Genomic DNA, 16,721 nt, shown 5'->3' with positions numbered 1-16,721 from the left:
CGCCATATATTGACAAAGTAATAACTAACGAGTGGTTTAATAGTAATAAATGTGTTTAATAGAAGTAAAATTAAACGCATTTCGCGGAGGGTAGAGACAGCGGCATACACGGAGGTGGGGGGGTGTTCGGGGGGACTTTATCCACGGCACTCGTAAACGAACAAACAAATTTAAATTAACTTGGATAAATATATACAGACACTCAACGTTTAATGTAACTTTACAAAAAACTGAATTCTAATTTTGTTTTAATCATTTTTTACCTTTGTTCTGGCCGGGTTAGTTGTTTGCCACGCCTCCACCCTCATGTTCGCTATCGATGGGCTGTTTGCGTGTAGGTCGAGGTACCACTGTAATCACTATAAGGTTAGCTAACATGCTAAGGAGGGAAACAGGAAATGCAACCTCCTACCCATGTATTGATTTTGGGTAATGAAGTTTTATTCTGAGAAAGGGTGCCATTGGCAATCGGTGTTGTGTGCACGAGTATACTTCATTACCCAGAAAGCCCTCTTTTTGCCCGTGAATGCGCGTTGTGCGTTTCCTGGTCCATGTGTAGGCAAAAGAAACCGTTCAGTTCTCGTAGATATCTGTAATACATGAAAGAGATGCGGAAAAAAAGTGTGCTACAATAATAAACAGCCTCTCATGTAATGGTCACCTGGCTTGTTCGCATCTCGAAATTTTGATCGTATCGCGGGCGAATTATTTGATCGAAATTTTCGTCGTACCACGAGCTGATCGTAGGTCGAGGTACCACTGTAATCACTATAAGGTTTCAGCTATAGGAGGAAGCAGGGGTTATAGCTGCATCCAGCAAACGATGCTTGACATGGAGGGTGAATTAAAAAAAACATAATTGACTACAATAATATGGATTCATGGAAGTTAATGCAGTAATGATCATTCTTAATGTGATTGGATTGTTTTTGTCCCGCAGTTTAAAATATATTTTTGTTCCTTTTTTGTTTTGCATTCAAAATTAGCGTAGTATAACATTGCTGGAGTGTTGGCCAATGAACAAAGTATGGAATATTTCTGGTTTCGAATCCAGACTTTATAGAAAACCATGTTATCTTTGAAAATATATATTCTACAAGAATATCCATATTATATTTATCTAGATAAATATACTTGCTGTTAGTCCCTGGGTTAGTACAGTAGCAACACATAAGAGTTTGTGGTTTCAAACTGTGTGCAATACATTTTAAATAGATGAATTGATGCAGTGGGTGAAGGCTATGTTAAAGCTGCTGACATCAAATAAAATTAATGACCCCTCAAACCACGCTCAATTTAGTAACGTGGAAACAGAACATAGAAGTAATAGTAATAATAATAGTAATAGAGGAGTTAGAGAAATTGTATGACATCACAGCACTGATAGTTGATAGAAAAAAGTTTGGTTAAACCTTAAAACGTTTAAAGAACAGGGCAGGTCAGACCACACAAACTGATCAATCACACTTGATATCAAATTGGTAAGAAAATGAAATTTAAAACTTTTTTTGACGTGGTGGGTTTGTCCAAGAATCGATTCCAATTCCAATTGTCGTGAAAAGATTCTGAATTAAATCATATAAATAGGGAAATACAGGAATGCAAAGCACAACTATGTGGAGAACCACTGAATTTTGCTGACCTGTTGCCTACAGTTTGCCTTTCCATGTTAGAGGGAGATTGATTTGCTCCTTTGTTTTAGAACCTTCATTTATTGCAACCTACACAAATGGAATAATCAAAGGCCATTGATTGGGGCTGAGCTGGGGGCTACATGGGATGGGACTCTTTACAGGCAACAATAGCGAACTGCTGGAGAGACCCCACACGGGTTCAGTATTAATGATTGCTGGATTTGTGTTAATTATATTGAGCAGGCCTTACTCTAGCTATTATTTGCAATATGTGTTACATTTTTCAGCGGGAGCACATCAGTCACCCACCTTAAATTTTAGAGGTCCTAGAAGAAAATCTAGTGTTGGACAATGGGAATGAACTAGAGTGCCCGTGTTATTCACACATACACATATGTGGATACAAAATTCAATCTGCATTTCACAAAACTGTGCAGATTTTTATTTTTCTCATTTTTTAATCACATTATCTAGTGGTGGGCTGGCAGTGATCAGTCACTGTGAGCCCCTCCCACTTGAAATGGATTGGATGCCTACCATTTTGAGTTGATTACTTTTTTCTTGAGTTTTTGGTGAACCACATTGGCTGCAGTTATAAAAGGTAAGCTTCTGACATTTTTCTCTCTCTCTATGGATTTGACATTAATGTCTCTAAAGGCTGCTGTCATTGCAACATTTGTATTTTAAAGGGTAACCCTCCCAGGGTTTATAAGGCTTTCCATGTAATAATACATCTGAGACACACGATCACTGCAAAATTTCAAAGTAGATGTTTTACTTCCTTCATATAATGTATAAAAAAGAGATGTCCTGATCACGTTTTTTTGCTCCCGATCCTATATATGACCTTATACATATGCATGAAGTTCCAACTTACTTCTTCTACTGTTGTATGAAATAGTCCATTTAATCTGTACTCCAAACTGGTCTGAAGACTTGCAAAAACAGAACATGCACAATGCAGGGGGACTGATTTCATATAATAATTGCACAATATATAACCTTTATCCATTATTTATATTGACTTTAGCAGAAGGGGATAAAGTCCTAAATCTAAAAAAAATAAAAATAAAATCTAAGTAAATTGAATTTTTTCATCAAATTATAATGAAATTCTAATTACAGTCATACCTCTACTTACGAATGCCTAGGGGTGCGAAATTTTCCGGCTACGGAAGCTTTTTATATGCAAATAAGTGCCTAGAGATATGAAAAAGATCCAATTTACGAAATCCCCCAAAAAGTAAATGCATTACTTATCCGTTATTGAATTTTGAAAATATTGTCGAGGATGCGCTGATTTTCTCTTTAGAATATCCCTACACTCTACTGGGCTCTCATTGGCTGTCTCAAACCAACCCTCCATTTTTCTTTGACCCGTTGTCTGCTTAAACTTATACTTGGAATAAGCTGAGGCTGTGCCTTAGAGTCTAAGGCTTAGACGGACTCGCAGTTGACAACAACTCTTCATGTTTCAAGATTCTCTCATGTTTTTTTCACCGCCGTTGGTCGTCTTGAAGTTTTCTTGGAGGAAGCTGTGGCCGAGTGCCTCGAAATTTTGTCGTAGGGACAGGCAATGGGGCTTGTGGTCAGTAATGAGGACGTTGACGAGTTGGTCGATGTGCACCAAAACAAACTCAACGGAGCATGAGTAAATGCAACGCTCGGCAATACACGAGGAACGAGAAGGCGGCTGCTGAGGAGGAAATAGCCACCATTGCAACAGCACAAATAAATAAAAAAAACGGGGGAGAAACGAACTTTCCGACTTTGTGGAAAAAACATCCTGTAAAAGTGTTCGAGTTGTGCAATCGCCCACTTTGACGACGTTTGTATTGTACATTTTAGAAACATTTTTAATAGTCGTCAAAGGCAATTGTCAAAAATTTCTCAAAACGTCTGTCAACAAGCCCCGCCTAAGGGGAACTTAAACCCAAAATTGGGACACGTTGACCAATTTTAAAGGGTTTAGTTGGTAGTTGTCTGAGGACCGTGAAACGAATGAGATAATTTACATATAAAGTAGTGCTCTACTTACAAAGTTACGAAAAAAGTTCTGGAACCAAATAATTTCGTAATTAGAGGTACAACTGTATTTTTATTTATTTTATTTTTATTAATGTAGATACATGTACATTATCAATACCAATTCTTTTTTATGCTTGTGCAATGCAAAGATAAATGATTAAATAAAACACCCAAATTCTTTAATGGCATGATGATTGTTATGTTTCTAAGAGTAGGTATTTGAGGACACATTTTCTAGTGAGAAACCGTATAAATTCAATATTTCCTTAGGACCTGTGAACTAATTTAGCTTTTGAGCTGTCAGAAGTACATATGCTTCGTTTGTTATGCTGGTCTATCCCAATTGAATGATGTTTTAACTAAAAAATACAGTGTAAATTCAACACCACAATTTATCATCCTCAAAAATACTGTCAATACGAGCAAGGATAAGGATTTGTTCCAAGGCTGTTGTATTATCCTGCACTAATTTGATTTTAGATATTCAAATTCTATAGCCCATCTGGTTTAGGACAGCTTGGGGATTTTTCATATGAAACTTGAGAAGTCTGGCTGGGAAAAGGAACTCATGGGTCACTGCCAACATGATCCAATATGGATAAGCTGAACAAAATGATTAAACAGATGATGGGCAAATTCATTCCTGTTGGTTCATTATGAGCCCATTGGAGTAGGACGTGATAGTATCTGAAATGTCTTTACCTATATCCTATATTTTCTTCAGTTTAATGAAAAATAATTGTATTTTAATAATAAATGTATCTGTAAATTAAACATACTATAGAAGTTTACTTTGATATTAGACTTTACACTCATCTTTTCAAATGTTTGTTTTTTGTAATGTATTAAAGTATGGACTACAAACAGTGCAACTTCTTCGAAAATATAAATATTTCCAAGTTTGGTATCAAAAATGAATATGAACAGGGCTTATTGTGAATGTCAGTGTTTTTAGAAATTAACTAATCACATTCAAATTCAAGTTAAATTGTAGTCAGCACAAATCTGTTTATCATGTCAATGTGTCTGTGATTAACCTCATATGAGATTCAAATGTTCGGGGAAACTCTCTGTACGTAAGGTGATATTATATTCTTCCCCTACAGATGAAGACTGTGAGTGTAGCACTGGTATTGTGTCTCAATGTTGGAGTGGATCCACCAGATGTGGTCAAGACATCCCCTTGTGCCAGACTGGAGTGCTGGATTGGTGAGTTTCAAAAACACAAGTTTACACTTAGCATTTTCCCCCCCTCATTGAAATCATGCAAAAACTATCACATCTAAATATCTGAACATTTAAATATTTAAACTAAAGTGCAATCACATTTGTAAATGAATGGCTTCTGGTTTTTGAAATGTGAATTAACAGATCACCTGTGATAAAACAACAAGACTGCAATAACTGCATTAACCATCAAAGTGTTCAACATTTGCTTCAGAAACATCTGGCGCCATCAAGCATTGTGAATGGGTATAATGTTTAGACCCCGAATTTAAGACGGCCAACACTTTTTTAGTCTTAGTGCAATGCAAAAAACACTGTCTTATATTCGGGCCAATACAGTTTATATACCGTATTTTCACGACTATAAGGCGCACTTAAAAGTCTTAAATTTTCTCCAAAATAGACAGGGCGCCTTATAATCCAGTGTGCTTTATAGATGGAAAAAAAAATTAAAATGTGTCATTCATTGAGGGTGCGCCTTATAGTTGTGAAAATACGGTATATATTTTTAAAGAGAAAATAAGAAGCTCCTTTCCCTTTTCCTCATCAAAAAAATCAATACGTAAGCCACTCAAAAAAGCTGAAGGTGAGATTAAAAAGTAGCACCTTAGAGTTAGAAATATATGATGGTTCTTTTAACCGGGCTCTAAAAAAAGCATCTCTGTGACCCTCATGTGCCACAGAAAATGAATGCATTTTGAAATTTGGCACTTACACTACATTGAGTTTTATTTACCATTTTTGTACCTTCTTTCCTTCCCTAGCTTGTTTAGTTCTTATTCAGCATTCACTGAAATAACATTTTGTAAATGTGAAAAAAAATGACAATTTTAAAAACAGTCTTAACTCACCTTACAAAATTATTCCGTTACAGAATTTGCTTTTTATTGTGATTTTTTTTTCATAAGTGCAATCACACTTTATATTTAAAAGGCCTGATTCGTTACAAGGTCCTCCAGTACTACCCCTTACACTCTTTAAAACTTAGAAAAGTATACCAGTTTTAAATGAACATTACTTAATACAAAACAATAAAGCACGTTAGTAGTTTTTAAACATCTAAAATTTCTGAAAGTATTTCATTTGGTGTAAAAATGTCATATACTGTGTTTGTCAGATCCTCTTTCGATGAGTCCACAGAAAGCCCTGGAGACCATTGGGGCCAATCTTCAAAAGCAATATGAAAACTGGCAGCCACGGGTGAGTAAATGTAAAGTGAATTCTCCGTCTATTTGTTCAGTATCTGTTCATTTCCTTTAGGGACCACTAAAGGGTTTTGAAACCTCAGTCCCATGATGTTTTGCGTACATTTCAGTCAATTAAATTCTGAGCACACTCATTTACTGTATCATTCTATTTTGATCAGTGTACATTGTTTTTTTTTTCTAAAATCTTTTAACAGTTACAGTTTTTAATGTCTTCCCTAAGTCTTTTGCTCTCATATGCTGCACGGTAATTTTAACCAAAGCCGAGTAACACAAGGTCCGCCAGATCCTGCTATGTCACACATTTAACTGCCGTATTTTCCAGACTCTAAATTACTGTTTTGTTTTTGAATAGTTTGGCCTGGGGTGTGATTTATACTCCAGTGTGGCTTGTGTGTGAAATTATTCACACATTATTACATCATTTCTAGTTCTTTTTTTATACTGAACCGCAAGATTCATCATTCATATTTTTAGTCTGCCGTGTGAAATCCAAATCATGTTTTTTCTTCCATATATACTGAAATCCAAGATGGCTTGTTTAAAAAATAAAAATAAAATATATGTATGTATATTTGTATGTATATATATATATATATATATATATATATATATATATATATATATATATATATATGTGTATATATATGTGTATATATATACATATATATACACATATATATACATATATATATAAACATATCTATACATATATATACATATATATATGTATATATATATATATATATATATATATATATATATATATATATATATATATATATATTTGTAATCTTCTGACACTTGAAAATGTGGGGCATGACACGCTGACCTGTGTTCTCTCCTCTATTCCTGTTCTTACTAAAAATGAGTCAACTCCTAAGCTCTGCCCTCATAAAGTTGTGTGACAGCACACATTTTTCAGTAGTTGTTAAGTTGTGTGTTGTAGGGTTGAGTGAAATTATTATTTTTTCGATGTTGTTTATTATATGAAGCCTGTTCCCTGTGGGTGGTTAAAAGAAGAAAACCTAGCCTGTTGAGCTGCGATGTATTTGCTCTTATTGGATTTTAATTGCATTTGGAACCACATACACTTTATCTTTATCCAGTTCAGTATCAAACCCTGATATCGCTTCATGAGGCCTTGTACCAGTTTGTTTGTTTTTTAGTTATTCATTCGCATTTTTATTCTAATGTGCCTCTTGTTCAAGGTTTTGTATTCTCAAAATTTTTGAAGATACTGCCAATCCAAGGTAATGGCACAATGGTGGGGATGACCAACATTTGCCAATGATGATTTACTTGGTGTTAGAAATGTTGTAGAGGAGGGGTGTTTAAACTTTTTTGCTCCAAGATCTACTTTTTAAGGAGTTAACCTTCCACAATCTACCTTTTTTCCAGGCCTGACAAAGCTCAGCAAATATTTATGTTGACATACTCTGCATTAGATTCTATCAACATGTATTGGAGCGGTAGGGAATGGGGGTGAAAGTCCACTCCCATTTCATGTTAAAGCTTACTGTTGACATGCCAAATTTATAAGAGCCTAGCCAAGGAAACCGACAGAGGAGAAGGATCAAAATGTTATTGTCGTGCGATCCACCAATAGTACCTTAGCGATCTACCGATAGTTTCTTGGAGATCTACCTCTCCCCACTCTTCTTTTTCAACCTAATCATCGCTCGCATGCTTTCACTTGGAGATTTATTGAGAAAGTATTTAATAATGGTAATTAACTTTCTTACATTGATTATTTGATCATTATTGTGTGGGGTGCGTTTAACAAGGAGGATTTTCTCAACATGATTAGATTAGAACTTCATTTCATCCCGTATTCGGGAAAATTCCCTTGGTCGCAGTTGCAAGACAGTAGTCATTTTAGTTAGACTGGCATTACTTTTTTTAAAGAATAATAACAAACAATTTTAAGTTAATTTGAGCAATTTTGTTATTTCAGTTGTTTAACTGACCCTATGCATATAAACACTCACTTTTTGTACAATTGTTGATGCAAAACAGACTGTGGATTCCTCAAACAAGGGATATTTTCACTAAAAGCATTTTTGTATCTGATGGAGAACTCTAACTAAAGATTTTAGGAAAAGCAAACAACGTATAAATATTGTGATAGTTCACTTGAATGAATTATTACTAATAATTTCTGACGTGTCAAGTTGAAGTATGGAAGCTATTTAGACATTGTCCTTTTTTGCTTTAATACTAATGATCTTATCGGCTTCATGTCCCAGGATTTAGTGATTAGTTTGTTACATATAGTGATCTTTTGTTTTTCTTAAAATTAAATTGCTGGTTTCTCTTAAATCAGGTCCTATGATATCATTTGTGAATGCCTTTGTCTACTTTTAAGTCCACACCCAGGGGTAAAGTATTATTTAACTCAGTTTTATTTTAATTTTACTGTCCTATTCAATTTGTTTTGTCTGAGATTTTTGTTTTGTTTTTGTCTTTGAGAAGAAACACAGGAACGTTGCTATTTTTTTTTTACTTTGGAAGCTACGTTTTCAGCATGTGAAGTATCTTGGAGAAATGCTGAGTGGTCCAAATACAGTATAAACTTGGCTGGCTCTGGCTATCTTTTTTTTGGCAGAGATCCTGCATGTATCGCCTCACATGAAACACATAAGTTATAGACAAATGAGAAGTCTTCACTTTTAGGTCTTATCAGCGCTTTTGGCTCAAAGTTGCTAAATCTTTTGCTTTAAGGCTTTGCTCAGCATTTGTTAATGGATCTTTATAGTTTCAAGAACTCAGACCAAAAAAGTAGGTTTTCGGTATGGGTGATTGAAAGATTTATACGAATATTGGTAGGCTACTAACTAAGGGTCTTCCCATGCTCATATCCAATCAGATTTTTTTCAATACATGTTTTATCAATACCAATCCAATGTAATCTTTTGCCAATCTGATACTTATGTTTTACACAAGTAAAAATAATCCAAATCATATTTTTTGTATGAAAGTAAGCCCTGCTGGTACATTCTCAAGAAATGTTGTTTACAAATATTACACAATGTTCTGTTACTATCAATAACTCCTAAAGAGAAATAGTCCCATAAAGCGGACCAGTTTTTCTATTTGATTTATTTACAGCAAATAAAAAGTGCCTTGGTGAGGAAAAGGTGAATACGGGATCAAATCAAATGTTGTAATCCAATAATGCTCAGTACTCCAGAAATAGTCGAATCATGCGCCAATACAAATATTGAATATCGGATCTGGACCTAAACACAAGTAACCATGCTACTACCGAATGAGCAGATGTTATACATTAAAACATTATATATATAGTTTATTAGCATTTCTAATACCTTTCTAAAATCTTGAAAACAGTCATATGTGACCTTAACCCAACTCAGGGTACCGCTTAGGACAGCAAAAACATGCTTACCACACAAAAACAGAAAAACTGCAGTTGTGTTACGTTTTCCAGTCACAAAATCCTGGAATAAGTTTTTTTGAAAGGACGACTGGAGTTGCATGTCTAGTAGTAAAATACACCTGGAATGCACATTGGGGTAAAATACAAAATGTATATATAATCCCTAGTGACATGTACAAATTGAGAGGGATGTGTTCTTTTGAAGTCACTTTAAATTATTAGTCATAACAGTATCATAATTGTCAAGGCTCCTTTTCTCTAAATTGATTTCTGTTTAAGACACATCTTGCAATTATTCACTCTGCAGCTACAGTCTGTAGTCTTTACTTTACTTTACATCCCTGGCCTCATTAGGAAAAAAGTCAATATGTTACAAGACACTCAGCTTGGTTAACAGCTGCACAGCATCTTTCAATCCAAATCCTCGCCCCCTGTCAGCCACCCTGGCCTTAATTTTTCCCTTGATTGTTGGTGCATGCTAAGACCTCTTTCTCTAACAGTGGACTAATTAGTCTGCCAGCCTTCTGTCTAGATTGTAAGTGTACCTCTATGAATCTTCACTTTTCAAATAATGGCTCCCCCCTACTCTCCTAATGGACTGCTCTTTCCTCCCTTAATCTCTGTGTCAAGGCAGTAAGGGATACTGTATCTGTGTCCGTGTCAAAACTGTTAGTGACCTTTTAATAGCCTTATTTTGTAATATGATGTCTGCCTGGCTGTCTATCTTTAAAAGCAATCACACTTAACACTGATATTGAAAGTAAGATATCTTTTCAGTAAAGTATAGCTAGCTGAAAAGGTGCTGCTCTATTGTATTGAAATAGACATGTTTTTTTTGGGTCTTCTTTGTGTTAATAAATCAGTGTTAATGTGCAGGAGATAATGTAATATTAAACGAGCTGGAACTTTGTGTGCTGTATGTAATGCAACCATGTTGACATTACAATTTGCATAAAACATGGGTACTTATTACGTCGATCACGATCGACCAGTCAGTCGCTAAGGTACTATTGGTAGATGACTTGAGAGTAAGATTTGATCCAGTCTGTTTGTTTCTTCCGGACCTGAACAAGGTCTTCTTTGTACTGCGACATCGCAATGTGACCACCGGAATACTCACACTTTTTATCAACATGCATATCTGACGCTTGTAACAATTATTAGGCTCTCATCAGGATCCTAAGCATTAAGCTCGTGTCTCAAGGTATTACTGTAAACAAAAAGCATCTTTAGAGTTGTTGAAATTGATATCCTGATGGTTAATTTAACTTGGAGACAGAGTATTTTTAATCCTTGAAGAAGCAACATGTCGTCCCTTAGTGTGACCCTCTATAGAAGGATAAAACATTGAAAACAATATTTTTTTGCAATCTGGTTGAACAAACAACCAATTAAGGGTCTCCTAACTATGGGCAACAGGTGGTGGCCAGGTAATTGCAGGGCACAAGACAGACAACCATTCATGTTCACACTCACCTAGGGGCAATTTAGAGTGTTCAACCAGCCTACCATGCATGTTTTGGGGATGTGGGAGGAAACCGGAGTACCCGGAGAAAAATCACGCAACATGCAAACTCCACACTGTGAGGGCCTATCTGGAATCGAACCCTCAACTCAAGAACTGATGTGCCAACTCCTCGGTCCTCGGGCCGCACGTTACTTTTAATAACGTGAATTTTTCTGCTTACTCCTAGTGCTTATCTCATAATGAAATACAAACAGATTAACTCATTAGGTGCACACTGGAGTGGACATTTAATAATGACAACAGTTTGTCACATACCATAGTGCTCAATTTCCAATGATTTTAGTGTGATATTTGTAGTTGCAATTTAAAGATTTTTAAAGGTTTTAGATTCATTCGTTTTAATTGATTTATTTACATTCTTTATTATTATTCATTTTATGTGTTACTTATCCTCACAAGAGTTGTAGGGGTGCTTGGATCTATCCCAGCAGGCGGGGTACACCCTGAATTGGTTGCCAGCCAATCACAGGGCACCTGGTGACTTAGAGCCATGCGCTCACTCACTCATACCTTCAGACAATTTGGGGTGTTCAATTAGCATGTTTTTGGGATGTGGGGAGAAACCGGAGTACATTGAGAAAACCCACGTAGGCACGGGAAGAACATACAAACTCCACAATGGATGGGCGTTACCAACCAGAAATTAAACCCTCAATCTCAGAACTCTGATATCAGAACTGTGAGACAGACGTGCTAACCACTCTTCCAGAAAATGGCTGCATGGTATCAACAGGAGGTTCATAGGGATGTAGTGGTGATGTGTCCTTGTTCCCTCTGTTCATCAGACCTGCTGTGAACTGAGTCAGGCAGGCCTACAGGCCTTAGCAGGACTGCTGTCACGATTAAAATGACACACAGCCCTTGTCACGATCTGGCATCTATTGAACGAAATGTGCAAATCTTAATTCTTCATCTCACATTCGTAATTTTAGGCCAGCTACCTACACTCCAGGTAAAACAACATACATTTTCATTATGTGGTAACCACCTATAAGTCATTTTTGCCTGTAATTCCCAAATATCTATTTTATTGATTATTTCACAGGTTGCTCTATAGAAGCTTTTGTTTTACTGTATTGCATTTGATGAAATTTGAACGAATTTGGAAGTCCCTATTATCAAATGTATTAACATAAAATAAAAAGTACTTTGTTATAATGGGGAAACAAAGTTTTTATTAGTTCACAGCTGGAAGACCTAGACAATCTGTACTATATTTAGAAGATGATAATAATTTAAAGTAACCTCTTTGTCTTTTCATTGACAAAAAAACTTCCTTTGATAACTGGAATTGCTCTTTAATATCAGTTATGCTGGTCAATATGAAACCTTTAAAGCCTTCGATGAACTAGGAAATGTAGTGTTCGATTGGTGTGCACGTTGACCGGATGGGCACCCACAGACACACCGCTGAGGTAGATTATTAAACACTTGGTCAAAATGAATGAAACCTTTGAAGCCTTTGATGAACTAGGAAATGCAAATTATTCAACTGCTGTGGCAGTTGACAGCGCGGGCTCACACACAGACACACTACTGAGCTAGATTATTAAATGTTAAACACTTGTTGAGATGTCTATAGATGATGCTACCTGGTCAATTGCATAAACATAAAAATTGCCCCTCTTCCTCAATGCAACAACTGTGCACTGTTTCTATCAGTGGCAATTTTGTGCTTGGCCAAATTGTGTCTTTCTTCATTTCATAATTTGGTCCATTTCTTTGACTACACTGTGCAGTTAGTTATTAAGCTATGGCTACATCACTAATGATACATCTTCACTTGAGTCTTTTGTGTGTCACGTTATTTAGACAATAGAATCTTTGAAGTGCGTAACCATGTGCGGAGAAATGGAGGACCGCATTAGTCTGGTTGCTGGCCTGTTGAGTGTTAGCAATCAGCCTTGCTGGCAGCTGTCAGACACAGTCTTTCAGTAGGCGTGAGAGTGGATGCTCAGTGGGTGGTGAAAGGGGGCAGGGCCAATGAGAGCGGGCACGTGCTTAATTGATGGCTGTAGGTTGGCTTCAGTCTACATACACTGTCCTGCAGTTGAAGGATGTACCATTTTTGTGTTTTGGAGCCATATTTAATATACAGTCGTACGTCTATTTACGTTTTAATTGGCTCCAGAACTTTTTTGTAACTTGCATTTTTCGTAAGTAGAGCTGTACTTCATATGTAAATTCTCTAATTCATTTTATGATTTCTTTGGCATTTAATTTTTCACCCATTTTATTTATCGCCACTGCTTCTCAGCAGTTTGTGTATTAGTTCCCTTTTGGCGGCGCTTGTTGACGGACGTTTTGAGAAAAAAATATCTAAAGGCAAATGCCTTTGACGACTTTTAATAATGTTTCTAAAATGCACATGACAAATGTCAAAGTGGGCGATCGTACAACTCGTGAACACTTTTTCAGTAGGTGTTTTTTCCACTAAAACTGTCAGATGCTAAAACTTATCGTCTATCCCCACGAAGTCAGAAAGATAATAAAATGTCTCCCATTTCTTTTCTGATTTGTGCTGTTGGAATGTTGGCTGCTTCCTCCTCAGCCACCTTCTCGTTGAATTCCTCATGTACTGCCGAGCGTTGCATTAACTCTAGCTCCTTCAGCTCTTCCGTTGAGAGTTCGTTTTGGTGCCCGTCGACCAACTCATCAATGTCCTCTTCACTTACCACCAGCCACATCGCCTGCCCCATCGTACAATTTCGCCAGCCACAGGCTGCAGATTAGGTTGAGGCTTGACTTGGAGTCCGTCGAAGGCATTTGGCTACAGCTTCCTCCAAGCACCATTAAGGGTGCGCCGGGTCACCGCTTCCCAAGCCACGTCAATTAAGTGCAAGAAGACAACGACAAACGGCAGTCAAAAGAACACGAGAATCTTGAAACATAGAAATGTTGTTGTGAGACAGCCAATGGGAGCTTGGTAGAGTGTAGTGAAATTGTAACGCAAGAAGCAATGCATCGTCGACTATTTCAAGATAAAATAACGGATACGGGATATGTATTGGTGTTTTCGTAACTTGGATTTTGTTTTAGTATCTTGGTTCACTCATTTGCATCACAAAAGGTTTCCTAACCTGAAAAGTTCGTACATAGAAGTATTTGCTGTACAGGTACGACAGTACGGGTCAATATTTTATTAAATCAAATTGAGCAAAAATCTTAACAATACTTATTTAAAAGAGGCATTTTGTTACTTTGAATGGTCTTCTAAATATATTATGCTTCATTGTCGTGAACAGCTCTGCTAAAGCATCAAAATGTTTTCTTTGATTTAATCTAGTTACAGGTTTAAACACTTGGCCTAATTAATCACCATCTTCTCGCTCAAGCCTTCCATTTCTTACCCCGGCCTGGGAGTCATATACCAGTTATTGGATGGCGTTCATAAACACTATTACAGTATACTTTTCGGCTAGTGAATGATATTGCTCGGTAACTGCAGTATTCGTCCCATTCTATCTAATTATGTCTAAATTGAATTAGTTTGGTACTCATTAGTATATAATCTAGCTGCAGTCCAAACGTATTCACGTGAAAACAATAAGTTATTGTGCTTCTGATCATATATTCATGTTTGGAGTGCATTCTAAAACATTTTGGACAGGGACAGGTTTCAGCAACTAATTTTTACGAGCCACCCTTTTCAATGCATTTTTGTTTTTCGTATTGCTGATTTATGGGTGGTTCGTAGCTGTCATTTTACAGGTATCGTCTGTTGGGCATAGTTTGTTGATAGCTTTATCGAATGAGTTATTTGCCGTTTGCACAACTGACCAAAAAGTAATACAGGATTAACCTAAAATTTATACTAGTGTTAGGCACAGCATGTGAAGTTAATTTGATGTTGACGAGACATTAAAAGAATAATGTTTCAATTGAACAACAAGATCAACAGCAAAATTCTCAACAAATATGTTTTAGTTTACTTTAATAATTTTATTTTCAAGGACCTCTTTTTGTGTGACTCCAGTCTCTTTGTATCTGCGGTGAGATTCTACAGCAATATAAACTTTATTGGCTGCTTGCCTTTGAAAACTTCCTGTTGCTTACAGTGAATAAGGAAAGTGTTCAGACACCTTGAATTTATTTACTCTCTGTGGCATTGCAACAATTTGCACCCCCCCCCCCCAAAAAAAATCATTCAGTTTAACGTGATGAATATGAATGGCAATTTTATTTTCGTCTGTATCTTAAGATTTTAATAAGCAGTGAGTATAAAATATAAATGTGGTCTCATCGCAGGCGATTTCTTTTCAAATGTTTTAGTTTTTTTTTTAAACATAAATATACAAAACTGGTTAGGGCACCCTTGTGTCTTTTTGCAAATAGCCAATTCACGTCACCTAACAAGGACTGTACAAATGGGGCAGAATTCTGAAATTGCCAAACTGCAACAATCCTGATAATTTTAATAATACTTTTTTGTCATTTTTCAGGCCCGTTACAAACAAAGCCTGGACCCCACAGTGGATGAGGTGAAAAAGCTATGCACATCACTGAGACGAAATGCCAAAGAGGAGCGGGTACTCTTCCACTACAATGGCCATGGGGTTCCACGGCCGACTGTCAATGGAGAAATTTGGGTTTTTAATAAGGTACCCCCAACTCATTATCCATTGAAACCATATTGTTTATGTGCATAAGAATTCAAAATGTGATTATAATCTGATTATAAATTTAATCACTGCTGAGCCTGCCGTATATGAAAATCCCCTAGTTAGCTTGCAAAGTATTACTGCTCTTCGACACTTAAATAGGATATCTTGTTTCTTGGTCCAAAAATGTCAAGTTAGCCAAATTGGTAGGACAATTTACCCGAGTGCTTCAGGGATAATGCATTTGCCTGGGAATCACCCATTTGTTCTTACAGTATGAACATTTTTATTTTACCCCGTGGCTTTTCTGGCCTTTGCTTTAATTGTGACAGAACATGGTAATTACATACAGGGCATTGAGTTGCAATTGTTTGAGTTGGAGGGGTGCAGGGCTAAGAATAGATCTATTTAACTCATACCTCTAATCCCGGTTTGTGCTGGCAGTTGTAAATCATGCTCAAATTGATTCTAATATTTACTTCTTGCATTTCTGGAATTTAAAAAACAACAACTTGAAAATGTCACTTTTTTGACAATCAGCCTTGTGAAACAAGAAAAAATATCTTTCTTTTCTTTCAAGTTGAAAAGCAAAAGAGAACATGGGTTTTGTCCATTTTTGGTTTGTAAAGCCATGTTTTTGGGAGCACCCTTGTTCTCTAATGCCAAACATTTCTTTTAAAATCTCAAAGTTGGCAAACCATTTGTCGCTATAAAGAAGTGAGATGCCAAAAGTAAACTATTGACAGAAGTGTTGACACATTGAGATAGGCTTTATTGACTGACTGTTTGTTTAATAGTTAGATTTAACTGCGCAATCGCTTGCTGTCTTACCATAAATTATTTAACATCTCATTTGCTTGCTATCCATTTCCATGACAACACAGGAAGGTCTAGCTGCAGTTTTTGAAAGCGTATGTCTTTGTACACACTGGCCTGTGACCCTTTTTGAAAATTAGCACAGTGGATATTAGTAAAGGGAAATATGGTTTCTCACATTTTTGATTGTCTAACACAATCGCCAATTGAACCTAATTTCAAGATGTCCTACCTAGTTAAGATAGAAATAAACATTGGATTTGTACACAATTTATTGTAGTT

At 36.3% G+C, this 16,721-nt stretch overlaps 1 protein-coding gene across 2 annotated transcripts in view; it reads left to right on the top strand.

Moving 5' to 3' along the window:
• The window catches only part of rptor (regulatory associated protein of MTOR, complex 1), a 96,742-nt gene that overhangs the window by 3,218 nt on the left and 76,803 nt on the right, over positions 1 to 16,721 (top strand). For both annotated transcript variants that reach the window (XM_077605151.1, XM_077605150.1), the window contains exons 3-5: positions 4,769 to 4,871; positions 6,007 to 6,089; positions 15,465 to 15,623. In XM_077605151.1, coding sequence (XP_077461277.1) covers positions 4,769 to 4,871; positions 6,007 to 6,089; positions 15,465 to 15,623 — 345 coding nt within the window. The remainder of the gene's footprint in view (positions 1 to 4,768; positions 4,872 to 6,006; positions 6,090 to 15,464; positions 15,624 to 16,721) is intronic.

This window comes from Stigmatopora argus, chromosome 7 (genome assembly GCF_051989625.1).
Source record: "Stigmatopora argus isolate UIUO_Sarg chromosome 7, RoL_Sarg_1.0, whole genome shotgun sequence".
Taxonomy (NCBI): Eukaryota; Metazoa; Chordata; class Actinopteri; order Syngnathiformes; family Syngnathidae; genus Stigmatopora; species Stigmatopora argus.
Note: the sequence above shows the minus strand (reverse complement) of the source record. Positions and strands in the feature narration are given on the sequence as shown.